At 44.0% G+C, this 19,071-nt stretch overlaps 1 protein-coding gene across 1 annotated transcript in view; it reads right to left on the bottom strand.

The window, feature by feature from the left end:
- The window catches only part of PACS1 (phosphofurin acidic cluster sorting protein 1), a 143,268-nt gene that overhangs the window by 18,677 nt on the left and 105,520 nt on the right, over positions 1-19,071 (bottom strand). Inside the window, exons 3-10 of the mRNA XM_035013303.1 lie at positions 10,887-10,976; positions 9,458-9,583; positions 6,498-6,642; positions 6,137-6,228; positions 5,961-6,041; positions 2,887-2,946; positions 1,853-2,013; positions 1,392-1,485 (exon numbers count right to left, since the gene is read on the bottom strand). Coding sequence (XP_034869194.1) covers positions 1,392-1,485; positions 1,853-2,013; positions 2,887-2,946; positions 5,961-6,041; positions 6,137-6,228; positions 6,498-6,642; positions 9,458-9,583; positions 10,887-10,976 — 849 coding nt within the window. The remainder of the gene's footprint in view (positions 1-1,391; positions 1,486-1,852; positions 2,014-2,886; positions 2,947-5,960; positions 6,042-6,136; positions 6,229-6,497; positions 6,643-9,457; positions 9,584-10,886; positions 10,977-19,071) is intronic.

The raw sequence follows: 19,071 nt of genomic DNA, 5'->3' as shown, positions 1-19,071 counted from the left end.
GATACTCAACTGACTTTTGAGCTAACTGGGCTGCCATGCCACCTCTAAGGCACCTGAGGCTCAGAGCATCAGTGGTTTTTCCCTTTAAATCATGTTAGTCATGTAACTGAGACTAAAGCTGAACTTGCAGACATGTTCTATCAACCCAGAAATGCCTTCATTAGTATAGAATCGACTCAGCAGGGCCATTCAGCAGCCCCTGAGAAAGAGCAGCTACAAGCCATATAAATAGTAAGATGAGGCCTCAGCTCCGGATCACAGAGTGCAGGGTCTGTAAGTGGCTTGCCAGAGGCTTCTCTGTTGGAGCGATTCTGCTTGTGGACCGCAGTTTTCCATCCCACATTTCCCCACTGATGCCACCTGCTGCCACTGTCCTAGGGCCAGACAGTGGCCACTGTGCCCTAACCAGGAAGAGAGATAAGGTGGGAGGCAGCCCCACCTGGTGGCAGCAAGCAGTAAGGCAGCCCATGCGCTGACCCTTGAGCTGCCACGGGGTCTGCAGACACCCTGGGACAGGCAGCAGCCCTTCCGTAGACACAGTGCTTTTCAGGGGATGGAGGGCCTCACATGCCTCACATATCGTTTCCTCACAATTAATACCTATCTGCAAGGTGAGTTTTGTATGCCCTTAGAGTGGAAAGAACAGGAGGACTTAAAGGATTCAGTTTCTTTGATCTACAGAAAAGACACTGGGCTTGCAAGAGCAAAACATAAACTACACTAAAATCATGCCCGACATCTCCTTCCCTTTAGTTGTAAGTGAGGGGAAGAACGGCTTCCCAGGGCCTGATGTAGATACAGCATCAACCCAGGCTCCAACCTCTGATCCACTGCTAGGGAGAGCCTTCCCAAGCAGGGACAGAGCGTGGTCCAGGATGACGCTGGGCTCTGGTGGTGCTACAGAAGACAGCAACTCCTTCCTCTTGGTCAACAGGCAAAATGGAAACATGCCCGCTAAATTCCGAATTCTTTGCAAGTACTACCCCCTTCTATGAATAAAGCCTATGTGGTGTCTCTGAATAGACCCTGTGGGCTTCCTGCCCCTTTACATTCTTTCTCTACCTGGAAAGCAGAATTACTCACCACTAGCAAGATGCCATACTCCCAGCTACCACATGATTTACAAATTTAAGGTACTGTGTGTTCTGGGAGGGAAGGCTCCACGTTGTGGCAGGAACTGACCAAAAAAGGACACCCAAATAGCCACAGCAATGCCCATAAGAGAACTAAGCTCCCAGCCAGGACTCTGATTAGGATACCCAAGGTTGAAACAAAATGAGAGTGCTCTTCTGAGGTCACAAGATGAGCCAAGAGTAGAGTGCCCAGAGTGTTAATCCCCAACACTCCCCTGGCCCCTCTCCCCAACCCCCACAGCCATTGGTCTTGCTCACAGGGCTGGTGGTGTCTTTGCCGAGGCTGCCCTTGCTGTTGAGGCTGCCAATCTCCGTCTGTGAGCTGGACTGCGACATCCCCTCAAAGAAGGGCCTGCGGCGAAGAAGCACAGCCAGGGTCAGTGGCCACCAGGGCCCAGAGCAGCAGCTCATGGAGAGCTGGGTAGTTTTGGAGTTCAAGAAAGATCGACAACCCGGGCTTGAAGGATGCCCGCCGAGGAGGGACATGGCAGAGGGTGGACAAGCAGGACCTGGACCAAAGGGCTCCAGACTATTGGGACTTCTGTCAGCTAGAGGCAAAAACAGTGATCTTTATCCATACAGCTGGAGATTCAACAAGGGTGAGGAGCCAAGATACCCTGATAATGGAGAGGAAGTGAGGGAGGGGGTCTAGGAGATTGCTTTGGCTTAGAAAGGAGAGATGCAGGGAGACAATTTGGTAGAGGAGGTTTGGGCCTCACTTGAGCTTGGGCTTTGGAGTACTAAGGATGCTCTCCGTCTCCTCCATTTCAGGGCCACTGTCGCTGGGATTATACATCTCCAGACTATCATACAGTTCATCCAAGTCCTCTTCCACCTCTCGTATCTGCTCTCGGGATACATGTTCCAGCCCAAAACCCACCTGTGGGGGAAAAAAACCTTTGAGTTTGGGGTTACCTCTATTAACAACTATGGTAGATGTGCAACTCTTTCCTCCTGGACAGGTACCAACTGGCCTCCTTAACTAGTCTTCCTTAAGGGACAGGCCATAGCTTCACATTCATCGGCATAACCTTGGTGTCCTTTCTGTGATCCAGTCCTGAGAGCAGGGATGTGGTGAGACCACCTTTCCTTTTCAGTGCCTCCCTGCCACTCCACACCACGGGCCTGGCATGAGGAAGAAAAGCAGAAGTGCTAATGCACTTCAGCCAAAGAACAGGTGCAAGAAAACCCAGAAGACTGTGACCCTGAACAGGCTGGTTCTATTTTCCTGAGGAGCCCACAGAAGGACAAAGAAACCTCTGAACAATTTTCCTCTCCATCTCTTCTCCAGTGCACTGAGAAGAGAGGCCTGTGAAAACTGGCACCAGGCCGGTCAGAGCCCAGGGACGACACCGCTTCTCTATTGACGGCCAGTTCTTGGTTACTTTAGGGCTGACCACTGAGGTCAGCCTACCTCACAGGCTGTTGTGCACAGTGTTCCCATTCTGATAGGAGGGAAAATTAAACAACAACAGCTGGATGTGTTACTAATGCCCCATGCCAGAAGAGTGGTATTAACCAATAGTCGAGTATAACCAGGTTACCCCTGCCTCCAGGTACCGTGAATCCTTGGGTGCTACATGGAAAGCCTTCCTTTCTCTTTTCAAGTAGCTTAAAACCCTTCTTTAGCTATTCTCTCACTTGGGGGTCCTGCAGTCCTGACTCCCAGTGGCAGGAAAGAATGCACCCCAGGAACGAGGGTGAAACTCAGGGAATCCTACTCACCATCAACCTTGGGAGTAAGGGGTCGTACCTCATCTGAAACTTTAAACCGCTTCAGGAGGGCCACAAACTTCTGTTTGATGTTAGGTTGCTGTAGGAACAAATTGCACAAAAGTTCTCAAACAATACCCACCTGTGGACGGCTTCCCAGGGCCTGATGTAGATACGGCATCAACCCAGCCAGTTTAAGTCAACTGAGTGATCTAGAGCGCACTTTTGTAAAGAACTGTGAGAAGACATGAGGACGGGAAAACAGCTTCTACACTCTGGCACGTAAAACCCACCAGAGAAGCAGGCAGGCTCATGGTTAATGCTGGAGTGCTTCCCAGGGCTGTGGGCACAGATGGAAGGAGGAGGTCTCACCCCTCTCTAGGACCCTCCACCACCCACGCCTCTCAGCTCACCCCTTTCTGCAGCCCTTCAGATCCACGGTGCTGCTTGATGATTTCCACCTGCATACACACAGGCACCGCAAGCATTTTCAAGAATGTATCACCTTCTCCCTGTGTTTCCATCCTGGGTGCCATTATCACCAACCCCCTGATCACGGGAGTCTGAACCTAGAGTGTCTCCCCTCCCCTTTTCCCTCACAGCCCAGTGTTCACTAACTCCTACCCCCTTTTTCATCTGTAATACCACTGCTTTCCTTCAGGCCTTTCTCCCCACATCTCTGTGGGTCACTGCAATGGCCTTCAACCATCATTCCCCCACCCTCTCATTCCCAGCCAGTCTCCAGTCTTGTTCTCTCCAGAGTCCACAGTGATCATTACAAATGCAAATCTCATCATGTTACTCCCCAAACTGGAGGTCTGCATTGGCCCCCAGTGGCCAGAGAAGAAAGGCGCAGCATCAAGCCTGTGTCTGAGGGCCGCCCTGCCTGTCCCTAGCCCCACCTCACCATTGAACACCTCACTCCCCCCATCCAAGTGGAAACTGCTGATAGTTCTGCAAAGAATGGCATGCTGCTGTACCCCTCTGGGCCTTTATATATGGTATCTTCTGCCCTGACTACACTTGGTGAAGTTACATTTATCCTTAGAAACCCATCTCTCGGCATGTGGTCTGTGAAGCTCTCTTGGCACTCCTGCCCAGAGTCGGTCACTTTCCCCTGAGCACCATCGCTGTCCCTTACACCAAGCTCTATCTTCTAGCACCTACTCTACTGTGTTGTAGCAGCTGGTTTAGATGCTGTCTGTGTCCAGACACTGTGATCTCCTTGATGGCAGGGACTAGGCTTTTCTTATCTCTATGTCTCTAACTCCAGGCACAATGACGGTTCCTAAGTACTTCCTGACTGAATGATAGATTTGACATCTGGGGATGGAAGAGACTAACTTGCAAGTAAGACTGAGCCAGGACTTCAAGAAAAAGCAGGGCTTCGGAAGGTGGAAAGGGCATCCAGAGCAGAGAGAAAAAAAAAAAACCGCAAATCAATTAGTGTATCTAGAACAAAGTATTCTTGGTAGGGAGAGAAGAATGCATGTGTACAAAAGGAGACAGAAACTAAAGAACCATTACTAAGTCTCTGGTAATCTGACTGGAAAGTGCCTGGAGCTAAAAAAACAAAGAACAACCTTTGAGGGAAAGGATATTAATAGGAGCACTGAATTCTGGTCCTATAACAGGGTAAGCTATGGTTCATAGGAGACCACAAGGAAAGGGGATTTATAAAACTCCAGGAGGCACCCTATGGGAAGAAAACAGGGCCTCTCCGTGGTTACGGAGCAAGAGAAAGAAGAACTTAACAGAAGGAGCTACAACACAGAGTGATCCTGCAGCCTCTTCCCCTCGTGAGTACAACAGCATAAGATGTCTGAGGCCCTGGGGACATGCCTTACCTAGGCCATACCCGAGGACAACAAAACAGTTCTCACGCTCTCTAGTCATTCATTATTCAATGGGGGAAATCAAGGCCGTAGTCTTGAGGATTTACATTTAAGCCCAGTGATACCTAAGGATGCATGGAGAGATGACAGTGTGGTTTCATGGTGAATGCCAGGCTCAGATGCCACACATCTGGAAAGTCTGGCCTGCATTTATTTCACTCCTGCAGGTGATGGGAATCTCTGCTCTTGGGGTCCCTAGGCTAGTTCTGCACTAGACAATCAGGATATGTCTGGGGAAAAATGAAACTGAGTTTCTAGCACTTTTGGCTCTCCCACATTTTAGCACAGGAACTCCAGAATCAGTCAAAGTTAACCTAGACCAAGAAACAGACTCTGAACTATAAAGAACAAACTGATGGTTACCGGAGGGAAGTGGGTGGGGAGGATTGGTGAAATAGGTGAAGGGAGTTAGGAGTACGCTTATCACAATGAGTACTGAGTAATGTATAGAATTGCCGAATCACTGTATTATATATCTGAAACTAATATAACACTGTAGGTTAACTATACTGCAATTAAAACTAAATTAAATTTAAAAACCAAAAAAACCTCAAAGTTAACCTAGAAATCCAGGTATTAAGTGTCTCAGTTCAGGATTCTAATTTCACCAAAAATAGTGATTCTTGAGGAAATCTTACATAGGAGACATAATTCAAAGGCATTTGGCTTCTAAGGTTATGGATCCATTAAGGCAGGAACTACACCCAATGTAATTAGACCTTACCAAACCCACAGTTCTAAGCACTAGCCTATTATTTCTGGGTTAAACGATTAAAAATGGCGATAGCCCTAGAGAAGACTTGGGTCTGTCCATGTGGTAGGCAGGATGTAATTTGAAGTAGTCACCTGGAGAGTGGGGACAAGGGGTGTCTGAGGCATTCTGCTTCTTGAGGAAGCATTATCTGTTCCAAAGTCTAAAACAAGGTTTCTCAACCTATTTTCTACCCTGAGATAACCTGAAAAATATAATACGCTCCTAGAAGTAACACTGCTTCTCTACAACAGTGACTCTTAATTAGGCGGTGGTAGTAGTGGAGGAGGAGGAGGAGGAAGAGGAGGAGGAGGAGGAGGAGGAGGAGATAAAGGGGTATATCAGAACCTCCAGAACCTCCACGTGCAGATTTTTAAAAAGACCCCAGGAAGTTTCAATACACCACTCCCATCCTACCTCCACACTGAAAATCTCAGCTAAAACATTCCCCAGACCTTTGAGGCTCACCCTTGTGATGGCAGAGGTTGAGGTTAGTTTCCTCCGGGTCTTCTTTACTTTCCGTAGATCTTCATCCTCATAGAACAGGTCCTAAGGGGGTAGGTGGATGGAATGAAGTTGAGACATCCCAGGAGGGTCTGGAATCACTTCTCAGATACTACATGTGAGGGGCTGTGGAGAGTTACCTGCCCATGCAATGGATCATCACTGCCTTCCTGTTCTGATGAAAAACTCTCCTCCTCTTCCTCAGAATAATTGTCAATATCAGGAGAACGATCTGGAAAGAGACAACTTAGTAAGACAACCTTGCAATACAGAGATCTGGCCTAAGAGAGTCTGGTTGGCTGGAATCATGGCTCCCACCAGGTAGAAATATGGCTGGGGTAGAGGAGAGGGCCACAGCCATTGTAGGCCACATTTGATTCTCAGGGATCTCTAAACTTCTCTTTCATAGGAACATTTTAGGCCCTGTCTTGCTCAGCTTGGGGAGCAGGTGATAGGCTTATTCTTGACCCACAGGGCCTCCAGATACTGTACACATCTTACCAGAGAGCTTGGATTTGATTCCTTCATGGTCAATGGGCTGGCTGGACAGAGAGTAGATCTTTATTTCTGCCACAGGCACAGAGACATCCTTCACGTTGCTGTGCAGGCCAAGCACCAAGGCGCCTTCATTAGGGTGCTGCATCACCTGAGACCACAGGGTAGCAATGCAAATGCCTTACTAGGGGAGGTGAGTTTCCATTTTCATAAATCCAAATGGATGTGCAAGCCAATGGGAATGGCATTGTGCTAATACATTTTCTTTCTCACTATTTTTCAAATCCAAGGTTACTGTTCTATTACCTTCAAGGTCTTACTTGAAATGCCAGCCACTGGTCAGGCCCTGTGCTTAAAAACAAAAATCAAGTCTCAAGACTGAAAATGATGGCTAATCTCTAGGACTACATTTTAGTTTTAGTCTTTGACAGAGAACTCGTTCTCCCAGCTGGGTGGAGCCACCCTGCAGATGGTGGTCACCTGTGTCTGGCAATGGGGAAAAGGACCTACAGGACCTGAGAAAACGTAAGGGCTTGACACAGGTGGGGAAATGTGGTGTCCATAATACTTCACTCCCTACAGTCCTCCATACTGATTCAAAACCCGAAGAGGAAAGACAGGTAGGCTGGGACTATTTCACATATTCTATTTATTAAGGTCACAAAAATTTTCCTACTTAATGTACTAAAGTAGACATAAGTTAAAAGTGATCTGTGGGATGGTTGAATGGGGGCTGGGTGTGTGGCAGTGGCAGAGTTCTGCACGGTGTGGGGGGAAAGCCTCCTGGTGCCAGCCACGTGGGGAGTTCCATGCAGAATGGGAGGCCACCAGATCCTGCAGAGAGGACTGTGATGGATGTCAACTATTTCTGAGCGGCAGGATTTGAGGAGCAAGCTAGTGCTTCTTAGGAACAGGAAATCGATGGATAATCCCTGCTATTGATGACAAGAAATGACATGTTGACAGGACTTCAATTAAATGGGGGCCTGCCCTGAAAATCTACAAGTATCATGTAAAACCTCTGTAGACAAAGCATTTAAAGAACAACTCTTCATAGTACAGCCAAACTAGGGTCTTAGACGTAAAAAAATACATAATGACATAATTTTGTTTCATGTGATGAAACTCTGTAAACATAATAAACACGTGTATAAGTAAAGAATTTCAGTCAAATGAAACGTCATCCTATTGGACAGATGAGGCAATTCATTGGCTGACCTGAACTCAGCCAGGAGGAGCACGGATACCTTGTGGACAGGATGGAGCTTGTCAAATAGAGTGATCCTCAGTCTTTGACATAACTGAATAGCCCTCCCCACTAAAGGGATTTTCTTCAAGACTGCTTTCCCAAAATCCTTGAAAAAGGACCGAATTGAATGATCTTTTGGTTACTGGTGTAGGGAGATTACAAACAAGAAAACTTGGGGAAGGGGAGAAAAGAGAGAGAGATGGCGGTCTTCCTTGAATTCCTCTGCTCCTGAGAGCTTGTGTTATTTGGATGGAATTGACAACACCCCTTTTCATAGAGGCTCCTTCACTTGACCTTACTAAGGCTTTGCTGGGATCCACTGTGATGTTTGAGATGATGATGTTGAGATGATGTTTGAGGTGTCATGGCCCCTACAGGAGTGGAACCTCTGAAAACAGAAACTCTGCTGTGTCTTGGGGATATCCAAATCTGAGATAATTTGAGCATCAAAATAAAAATGACAGTTACAGATTAAACCCCACTGAATTAAACAGGAATCCATAGGTCCATGACTAATACAAAAAAATGAACCAATCAATAAATGGGGAAGAAGAGAAAGCTCTGTCTTACAAGAGAAAGCGAACTCATATATATAGCAGGAATGACAGGATTAGAAATCACTGTCTGGCAAGCATCAAAATAATAGATTCAGGCAAGAATCATTAATAGATGCTAAAACTAGTTGGTGAAGTCATGAGGAGATAAAATGTTGCTACAAAGTCTCAAAACATCTCCCTATAAAATATTTTTTCATTGGTAAATACAAAAAATGTATTAATTTAGGTTGGAAATCCTGGCAGACATCATCTTAATCAAGCAATAAAAGCTAACCTCACCAGAAATGGAACAAACCGACGTGGAGCACTGCCTGTGTTGCCCTGGGAGGAACACAGCATTACTTCTGTGGTAATTCTCCCAAAAATGAGTAAGCTGAATCCAATCTTCAAAAAACATCAGACAAACCCAAACTAAGGAACATTCTATAAGGTAACCAGCCTGTACTCTTTTTTTCATTCTTTTTTTTAAGCCTGTACTGTTAAAAAAATGTCAAGGGAATGAAAGACAAGGAAAATCTGAGGAATTATTGAAAATTGAAGGAGACGAAAAAGGCATGACAACTAAATGAACACGTAATCCTAGATTAAATCCTGGGCCTGTAAAGGACATTACTGAGACACTTGGTGCAATGTGAATAGGGACTGTGGGTTGGATGGTGATCTTGTATAGTGTTAATGTCCTGATCTTTATGGCGGGCATGGTGCTGACCACACAGGAAAGCATTCTTATTTTTAGGAAATTAACATAGTGCAGTATTAACGTGTAATAGGGCATCGTGTCTGCAACTTACTCTCAGTGGTTCAGAGAAGAAAATAATATGCATGAATGTTTATACAGAGAGAGGAAAATAAGGCGAATGTGGTAATAAGTTAGCACTGAAGAATCTAAGGGAAGGGTATATGGGAATTCTTTATACTACTCTTACAACTTTTCTATAAGTTTGAATTTTCTTTTAAACTTAAAGAAAAACATTTCGTGAAGGAGAAAGTACCTACATAAGAAGAGGTATATCCTGAATTTCCAATAAAAGAACTGACTTGTAAAATAAAATAAAACACCCAGCCAACAGGCTGGGAAAATCATTTGCTGGGCTCAGCTGGCTGGGCCTGGTGTCTCTCTCGGGCTCTCTGACTTAAAGGCTGGAGACGGTTCCTCTTACCTCTGCCATGTTGATGAGTCCCACAGCTAGGGTTTTATAGCCCAGGATGGTCCGGTTCTTGTAGCGCTTTCTCCTTTGCAACATTATCTGTAGCTTGTTGGCATCTCGCTTCAGGAAATGAGGATACTGCCAAATACAAAAGAGTCAAGCACGGTTAATAAGCAACTGGGTCCTGGGGCACTTGTGTGGCTCAGTAGGTTGAGTGTCTGCCTTTGGCTCAGGTCATGATCCCAAGGTTCTGGGACCGAGCCCCATATCTGGCCCTGCTCAGTGGGTAGCCTGCTTCTCCCTCTTGCTCTGCCCCTCCCCCTGCTTGTGCTTTCTCTTTCTCAAATAAATAAAATCTTAAAAAAAAAAAAAAAAGCAAATGGGTCCTTGGTGGGTTCTGGTCGTGCTGGAGGATACACAGTGCAAATTTTCTGTGCCTCACTGTCTTCTGTCTTTACAAGGCTGGGAATCAGGGGTGAAGGAGCCACCATTAAGTTGCTGCTGAGGGTCTGATTCTGCTTGGTGTCTGACTTCCATTCTGCAGCTTTGTGGTACACACATGTTCAGAAAACTGCCTCTTGGTGGCTAAGTCGGTTAAGAGTCTGCCTTTGGCTCAGGTCATGATCCTGGGGCCCTGGGATTAAGCTCCTTGTCAGCTCCCTGCTCAGGGGGGAGTTGACTTTTCCCTCTCCCTGCCCCTCCACTCAACTCCCCCCCTGACCCCGCCGGCTCGTGCTTTCTCACTCTCTCTCCAATAAATAAAATCTTCTTAAAAAAGAAAAGAGGGGCGCCTGGGTGGCTCAGTCGTTAAGCGTCTGCCTTCGGCTCAGGTCATGATCCCAGGGTCCTGGGTCTGAGCCCCGCATCGGGCTCCCTGCTCTGCGGGAAGCCTGCTTCTCCCTCTCCCACTCCCCCTGCCTGTGTTCCCGCTCTCGCTGTGTCTCTCTGTGTCAAATAAATAGATAAAATCTTAAAAAGAAAAGAAAAGAAAAGAAAACTGCCTCTTTCCTTGCCATGTGACCAAGCGTTTTCTCCATGTGCTTCAATTTGGGCTCCTGGGATTATGACGAGAGAGAGACCTACTAAAGGGGGATAAGGAGGAGAAGGGAAGGAACTGAGATTACAACATGGGGGCAGAATGAGACTGAAGGGGGCACATTCAGCTGGGGTGTGGGCTGCAGATTACCAAGGAGAGGTAATGGGGCTGAGAGCAGGCTAACAGCCCTATCCAAGGAAAGGAAAAGAACTTGGGTCTCAGCATCCTCACTGTGACTGGCCAAGTGACTGCTCTGGCCCTTCAGGCTAGCGAGAGAGGCTCAATTCATTGGGTGTCTTTAATTCACTGGGCTATGGCTGCTCTTGAATAAAATAGTCTCCAGACTAAAGGACTATTCAGGGACTAGACTGGACATTAGGGACCTAAGATTGAGTAGATTCTTACCTGGAGGGAGAAGGTTAATTGGAGTTCTGTTTCCACCAGTCCACTAGCTGGAAGGATGATCTCATTGGAGCGAAGAATCCTTTTTGAACCCTGAAACCAAGAAAAAATAGGTCAAATATGTATCATCAAAAATCAGACCAAAAGAAATACTAAGTTTGCAAACAACTTTTAAACTCTACAAATATTCTTACCAAATATTTCATCGGTTTTTGTTAGACTCATTAAAATCAAGCCACATCATAGGTATGATTTTACATGTATTATGTTGTGTGTTCATAAAGGGTTTTCACACAGAAGTGATTTATTTTTGCACGTGAGTTCTCCTAACACTCCCAAAGAAGAGCCAGGCAGATAGTAGTGCCCTCCCCATACTCACCTCTGCCTCCCTTCTTCCTCTCAAATTGACACTTCACCTGCACTGTCTTGTCTTTGGGCCTTTCTTTTTTTTTTTTAAAGATTTTATTTATTCATTTGAGACACAGAGATACAGAGAGAGAGAGAGAGCATGAGCAGGGAGAGAGGCAGAGGGAGAGGGAGAAGCAGGCTCCCCGCTGAACAGGGAGCCCGATGTGGGGTTCGATCCCAGGACCCTGGGATGGGAGCCCGATGTGGGGTTCGATCCCAGGACCCTGGGATCATGACCTGAGCCGAAGGCAGACGCTTAACCATCTGAGCCACCCAGGCGCCCCTGGGCCTTTCTTTTTACATGCTTTTTTTTCTTCTTGGATGCTCATTCATGCTTCTACATATACCTAAGGCGTTCATCTTTCAGGTCTCAGTTTAATGTTTTTCCAGGAACCTTTCCTTTCAGCCCTACCTCTTCCAACCCAACAACGGGCTACATACCCCAGCATTTTTAGCTCTAAAAATAAAGTTGGGCCAAACTATTCCTAAAGTGTAAAAAGAGATCAGCAGGAGGGCCTAAGGAATGTCAGTAAATTTGTATAAATAAATTTTTTTTAAATTGAGATTTAATTTAAACACGGTGAAATAACCAGATCTCCCGTACACAGATCAGTGAGTTGATAAATGCATATACCTGTGTAACCTCCATCTGCCTCAGGATGTACATCACTTCTATTGCTCCAGAAAAACTCTGTGATCCTTCCCAAACAATTCTACACTGCTCTTTCAGAGGTAAGCACTGTTCTGATTTCTTTCACCATAGGTTAGTTTTGCCAGTTCTAAAATTCCATATAAATGGAGTTGTACGGTATGCACTATTCTGGTTGGGCTTCTTCAAACATCATCTTTTGAGGTTCATACAGGGTACTGCATGTATTAGTAGTTCATTCCTTTTTATTGCCTAGTGGAATTCCATTCTATGAATATACCACACTTTGTCCATTCTACTGTTGCTGAACATTCACTTTTGGGTCATTTCTAGTTTTTGGCTATTATGGCTAATGCTGCCATTTTGTTACAAGTCTGTGTAGACCTATGTGTTACTTTTTCTTGGGCAAACACCTAGGAGAGGAATTGCTGGGTCTTAGGGTAGATGTATGTTTAACTTTATGAGAAACTGCCAGACCAATTTCCAAAGCGTTGATACCATTCCCACCCCCAGCAGCAGTGTATGAGAGCTCCAGTTACTCCATATCTTCACCAGCACTTGGAGTGATGAGGCTTTGATTCATGGATTCTAATGGGTACATACAGTGGAATATCGCTGTGGGTGCAATTTGCATTTCCCTGATGACTACTACTATTAAGCACCTTTCCATTAGTTTATTGATCATTTGTAAACTGCCATTTATGAGGTGCTGGTCAAACATTTTCATCCAGGTTTGTTTAACTTGTTTTTGAATTGTAAGAGTTTTTTTATGTATGCAAGTCACTTGTCAGATATATGTATTGTAAGTATTTTCTTGCCTACTTATTTTCTTAATGGTATCTTTTGATGAAGTATTTAATTTTGATCAAGTGTACTTTATTATTTTTTTATGGTTAATGCATTCTGGGTCCTAAGAAATCTCTGCCTACTCTAAGATTGTGAAGTTACTCTGCTGTGTTGGAGCAGGTATTCTGCTGTTTCTCTTTAAAAATTTTATAATATGGGCACTTGGGTGGCTCAGTTGTTAAGCGTCTGCCTTTGGCTCAGGTCATGATCCCAGAGTCCTGGGATTGAGCCCCGCATCAGGCTCCCTGGTCAGCGGGAAGCTTGCTTTTCCCTCTCCCACTCTCCCTGCTTCTGGTCCCTCTCTCGCTGTCTCTGTCAAATAAATAAAATCTTAAAAAATTTTTTTAAATAATTTTAGTTTTTATATTTAGGTTTTATATCCATTTCTAATTTTTGTTTTTACAAAATGCAAATTTTGTTTAATGCAGGAAGGAAAATCTAAATACAATATTTCACAATGTTTTTGTAACAAGAATAGTATTATATCATACCAATGAAAAATAATAAAGGAAATTCTGCCTCATCTATTAGATAACACTTTTCATAATAACCACTATTATGAACAAGAATCTTGACAAAATTTTTACCTGACTTTATTGATTTGATTAAAAAAAATTTCTGTAAAATGAATCTCAGAAATGCTGAAAGAATTCAAAATGTGGTTGATATATAGCAGTGGTTCCAACCAGAGGTAGGAGACATTTGGCAATATTTAGAGGTAGTTTTGGTTATTATAACTGTGTGTGTGTGTGTGTGTGTGAAGTATTTCTAGAGGGTAGAGGCCAGGGTTGTTGCTGACCATCCTATGATGCACCAACAGACCCCACATGTCTAGTGCCACTGCTGAGAAACCCTGCTCTAGCTGAAACCTCATCTCCCCTGAACACATGGCTTCTTGGGTAACTCTCTCAAATGGTGGCCGTTTTTCTCCCATAACCCACACACCACTGGATTGGAGGTGGGGAAGGTGTCCTCCTTGTTTTCATCACCAGCTCTAGAACATTCTCCCCTCCACCTCTCTAAAAACCCTATTCTAAATTGATGCCTTCAGTTCATATTACCCTCTATTCCCTGTTGTTGCTGGGATCTTTAACTGTAGTCATTCCTGCTCATTTCTTGATTTTAGCTCCTCACTCATTGTTCTTCTCCCCAGTACTACACCAGCCATAACTCTCTGTGGTTTCAATATATGCTCTTTCCTACATCATGGCTGCCTCAATCCCCTAATCCCTCTCTTCCAATGATCTTGTCCTCACACTTGTTTTAGCTACTCACCCAAACGATCATACTCCGGATCTTATCATTACCAATAATTACAACCAATACCTTATCTCAGTTTCATGCTCCCCACTCTGATTACCACCTATATTTTCAGCTCATTCTCTCTGGTTTGTCAACAACAATAATCCTTCAGACCCACCAGGGCCTACAATCCAAGGATCCTTCCATTGTTTCAATTTTCCTCAGGCCCCTGTTGTCCGTCTCTCCTCCTTACCCAGCTTAAATGCCACAGTCAATCTTTATAAATATGTTCTTGCACACACCCTTAACTCCTGTGCTCTGCTGCTAGTTTGCCATTCTCATTTGGTAAAAATTACAACCCTATTTAAATTCAACTTCAGGGCGCCTGGGTGGCTCAGTTGGTTAAGCATCTGCCTTCGGCTCAAGTCATGATCCCAGGGTCCTGGGATCGAGCCCTGCATAGGGCTCCCTGCTCAGCAGGGAGTCTGCTTCTCCCTCTCCCTCTGCCCCTTCCCTGGCTCCTGCTCTCTCTCAAATAAATAAATAAAATCTTAAGGGGGGAAAATCAGAGGGGGAGACAAACCATCAGAGACTATGGACTCTAGGAATCAAACTGAGGGTTTTGGGGGGACGGGGGATGGGTGAGCATGGTGATGGGTATTAAGGAGGGCACATATTGCATGGAGCACTGGGGTGTTATATGCAAACAGTGAATCATGGAACACTTAAAAAAAAAAAATCCAACTGCACCAGCTGAACATGCCCAGCGAGAATCATATAATCAGGCGAACTGGTCTGTCTTTTAATATATGACCCCAAATCAGTAATGAGCTGACAAGGCAACCTGGCAATTTGCTCTGTATTGTCCCAAGTCTTTCCACTTTTCTGCTGTACTTGATGACGGTTTTATACCTTCTCATTTTTCCTCAAACCTCTAACATCCCCTTACCTCTCCTCACTCTAAGCTGATAACCTTGATTCCTACTTTGCTGACAAAATGCAAGCAATGGGAAAAGGGCTCCCACAATTCCCAGCACACCTACCTACTTAGCGCATCTGTGCTCATGTATCCTTCATCCCTCCTGTTATACAGATGAAGGCTCCTCTCCCATCTGAAGTCAACTGCTCCACTTGGGCATCAGAGCTCATTCCTTCTCACCTGCTCAAACGCTCTTCTACCCAGTCTTTCCTATCCTGCATAATCAACTTTCCTCTTTTTCTGGATCATTTCCACTAACAAACATGCTGTTATTTCTCTCATCTTAAAAAACCAAAAACCAAAAACCAAACCAAACCAAAACAAAAAATAACTCTCTCATGCCCATGTGCCCTGCTGGCTACCAACCTATATCTTGCCTTCACTTTATAGTGAACTCCTCAAGAGGTCTATTTTTACTCTCCTGAAGTCCTCTTCTTTCATTTTCTCTTAAATGCATTCCAGTCAATCTTCCTATCTCCACCAGTCCACCAAAAATGTTATTGACAAGGTCTCAAATAATCTTCACTTTAAAGAATCTGATATCTGTTCTTATCTCCTTTGACTTATCTGCAGTTTTTTTTTTTTTTTAAGATTTTATTTATTTATTTGACAGAGAGACACAGTCAGAGAGGGAACACAAGCAGGGAGAGTGGGAGAGAGAGAAGCAGGCTTCCCGCGGAGCAGGAAGCCCGATGCGGGGCTCGATCCCAGGACCCTGGGATGATGACCTGAGCTGAAGGCAGACGCTCAATGACTGAGCCACCCAGGCGCCCCTATCTGCAGCTTTTGATAGAGCCCATCACCCTTGACTTCCAGCAACACTTCCTTCACCTGGCTTCTAGAACCTCTACTCTTGGATTTTATCCTCTGGCTACTCTTTCTTGGTCTCCATTTTAGGTCCTTCCTCTCCTTGCTGACTTCCTATTGTTGGAGTGCCTGGGGCCTTAATCCTTAGACCTGTTCTCTTCTCTACATTCACTCTACTTCTAATTCTCTCATCCAATCTTAGGGTTTTAATTAAATATACTCTTCAAATTATATCTCTATCCCAGACCTCCCTCCTGGACTCTAAACCTATATATTCAATTGCCTATTCAACATCTCCTCCTGGACATTTAATAGGCATCTCAAACATAATACGATAAGCTGAGTTTTGGATCTTTCCCTCCAAATCTGCTTCACCCACAGTTTTCCCATCTCACTTAATGGCATTTCCACCCACCAATTGCTCAAGAAAAAACTCTGGTGGGGTGCCTAGCTGGCTTGGTTGATACAGCATGTGCCTCTTGATCTCAGGGTCGTGAGTTCAAGCCCCATGTCAGGTGTAGAGAGATTGCTTAAATAAGCTTTAAAAAGAAAAGAAAAAACTCTGGTGCCACCCTCATCTCTTGCCTGAATTACTGCTATGGCCTGTTAACTGGTCTTCCTGATTCCTCTTTCCCACCTATAAGTCTCTTCACCACACAACAGCCAGAGTGATACCATCAGTCCTTTGCTCAAAACCCTCCAATTCACACAGATTGAAAACCAGAGACCTTGCAATTATCTCCACACATCCTGTCCCCCCTACTTCTTTGACTTCATCTCCTACTGTTCTCATTCCTCTCCAGCCTCACTGACCACCTCCTCCTTCCTCTTGATCCTGTCAGACACATGCCTGCCTTAGGGCCTTGCCTTGCCTTTCCCCCTCTAACTAGACTGCTCTTTCTCCAGATATTGCATGGCTCCCTCCCTCACCTCCTTCAAATTCTTTGCATAAATGTCATCTTCTCAGTGAGACCTACCCTGACAACCACACAGAGTTTGTAAATTTCCTCACCTCTGGCATACTCCATCCCTTTATCTTCTTTTATTTATTTCCCCACAGGACATATCTCCTTCCAATAGCAGCGGCCCTCACTATTTGAACGCTCAATATACAAATATATGCTGTAAATACTTGTAAAAATTTCTATCCCAACTGCATTATCTGAACTGCACACCTGTTACACCCAATCTGCATGTGCAGGTAACAGGACAGAGTGCAGGGCAGTCACAGGGTCACAGTGAGCACTGGCACTTTTAAAGCATGGTACACTACTGTTCTCATCTTTCCCACCCTTCTCCAAAGATTTGCTCTTCATGGGTCCCAGTACTTGCTTCTTCCAGGTGCCTGGGGCACAACCAACTTGGGTCCAACTTCAAAATTATCTTTAGTATCTTTACATATCATCTTTAAGCTATGTAACAGCATATCTTCATTTGCAGTATAGAAGCAAAATAATTTATATCTGATACAATATCATTACATACAACACATAAAAATACACATTAAGGAGTATTAATGCTTTAAAAATTAGGTTCCTGGTGTTCTATTTATTTATCTAAAGATTTTATTTATTTGAGAGAGAGATAGACAGCACCCGCTCGAGAGACAGCATGAGCTGGGGGTGGAGGGGGGAGGCAGAGGGAGAGGGAGAAGCAGATTCCCTGTTGAGTGAGGAGTCTGATGCGGGGCTGGATCCCAGGGCCCCAAGATCATGACCTGAACTGAAGGCAGATGCTTAACCAACTGAGCTACTCAGGCGCTCCGGTTCCTAGTGTTTTAAATGCCTCTTTTTAAAATTTAAGATTATTGGTGAATGGTCACACAGATATTTAAGAGCGTTGTAGTAATATCTGAGGAAATAGGTGGAGATTTCTTGGATGTCTGAGAATTCACTGTTATTTTTCCCATTTAAATAATGGAAGATAGCCTGCTGCCATCCAACATTTTTCCCAGAATGGATTAGATTTCAAGGGAAGTCTGTAGATAATGTTCTTATTATGTTTGTTTTCTCCTTCCTTCTACTACAATGATTCTTAAACTTTTCAGTTGCAGAATCTTTCTAAACTCAAAAATTATATACCCAAATAGCTTTTGTTTATGTAGGTACCTCTATCAATATTTACCATATTGGGAATTATAACTGAGATATTTAAAAATATGTATTAATTCACTTAAAAATAATAAACCTTTCATGCGTTTACATAAAAACATTTTTTATGAAAAATATCTTTTCCAAAACAAAAACAATTTAGTAAGAAGATGGCATGGTTTTTTTAATAACAATTTTATTGGGATATAATTCAAATACTGTACAATTCACCCATTTAAAGTGTACAATTCAATGGCTTTTAGGATATTCAGAGCTGTGCAAACATTACCACAATCAATTCCAGAGCATTTTCATCATCCCCAAAAGAAACCCCATACTCTTTAGCTGTCACCCTACTAACCATCTCATCCTCCACCCCCCAGCCCTAGGCAACCACTAATTTACTTTCTGACTCTATCAATTTACCTATTGTGGACATTTCATATAAATGGAATCATACAATATATAGTCTTTTGTGCCTGTCTTTCATTTAGCACAGTGTTTTCAAGGTTCATCCATGTTGTAGCATGGATATACTTTATTTTTTATTGACAAAAAATATCCCATTGCATTGATATACCACCTTTTTCATATCCATTGCTCAGTTAATGGACTTAGTTTGTTTCCAATTTTGGGGTATTATGAATAGATGCTGCAATGAGCATTTATGTGCAAAGTTTTATATGGATGTTTTCATTTCTCTTGGGTACCACCTAGGAGTGGAACTGCTGGGTCATCTGGTACCTCTACGTCACACCTTTTCAGGAACTGCCAATCTGTTTCCAAGGTGGCTGCATCATTTTACATTCTCAACAGCAGTATGAAGGAGAGGGCATACTTTTACATTTCTGTGAATCTCTTTACTGTCTGGCTGATAGAAGACAACTGGATTCCTCTACCTGCTTCTGTATTCAATTTGTTGCAAAATATTGTTTTGATTGAATATATAAAAAATCCAGACTCAAGAAGATATGGAGTTAAAAAAAAAAGGAGGAGGCTTTTGTAGCACTGTTATATATTAAAATCAACAGAAAAAGGACAACAGTGGAAAAATTGGGAAATCTGAATAAAGTCTTTAATTTAGTTAATAGTTTTGTACCAATGATAATTTCTTAGTTTTGATAAATGTACCATGGCTAAGAAAGATGTTAACATTGGGAAAAGCTG

Source organism: Mirounga leonina, unplaced genomic scaffold (assembly GCF_011800145.1).
Source record: "Mirounga leonina isolate KUSES-001 unplaced genomic scaffold, KU_Mleo_1.0 Mir_166, whole genome shotgun sequence".
Classification (NCBI taxonomy): Eukaryota; Metazoa; Chordata; class Mammalia; order Carnivora; family Phocidae; genus Mirounga; species Mirounga leonina.
The sequence above is the reverse complement of the archived record's forward strand: the minus strand, read 5'-3'. Positions and strand labels throughout refer to the sequence as shown.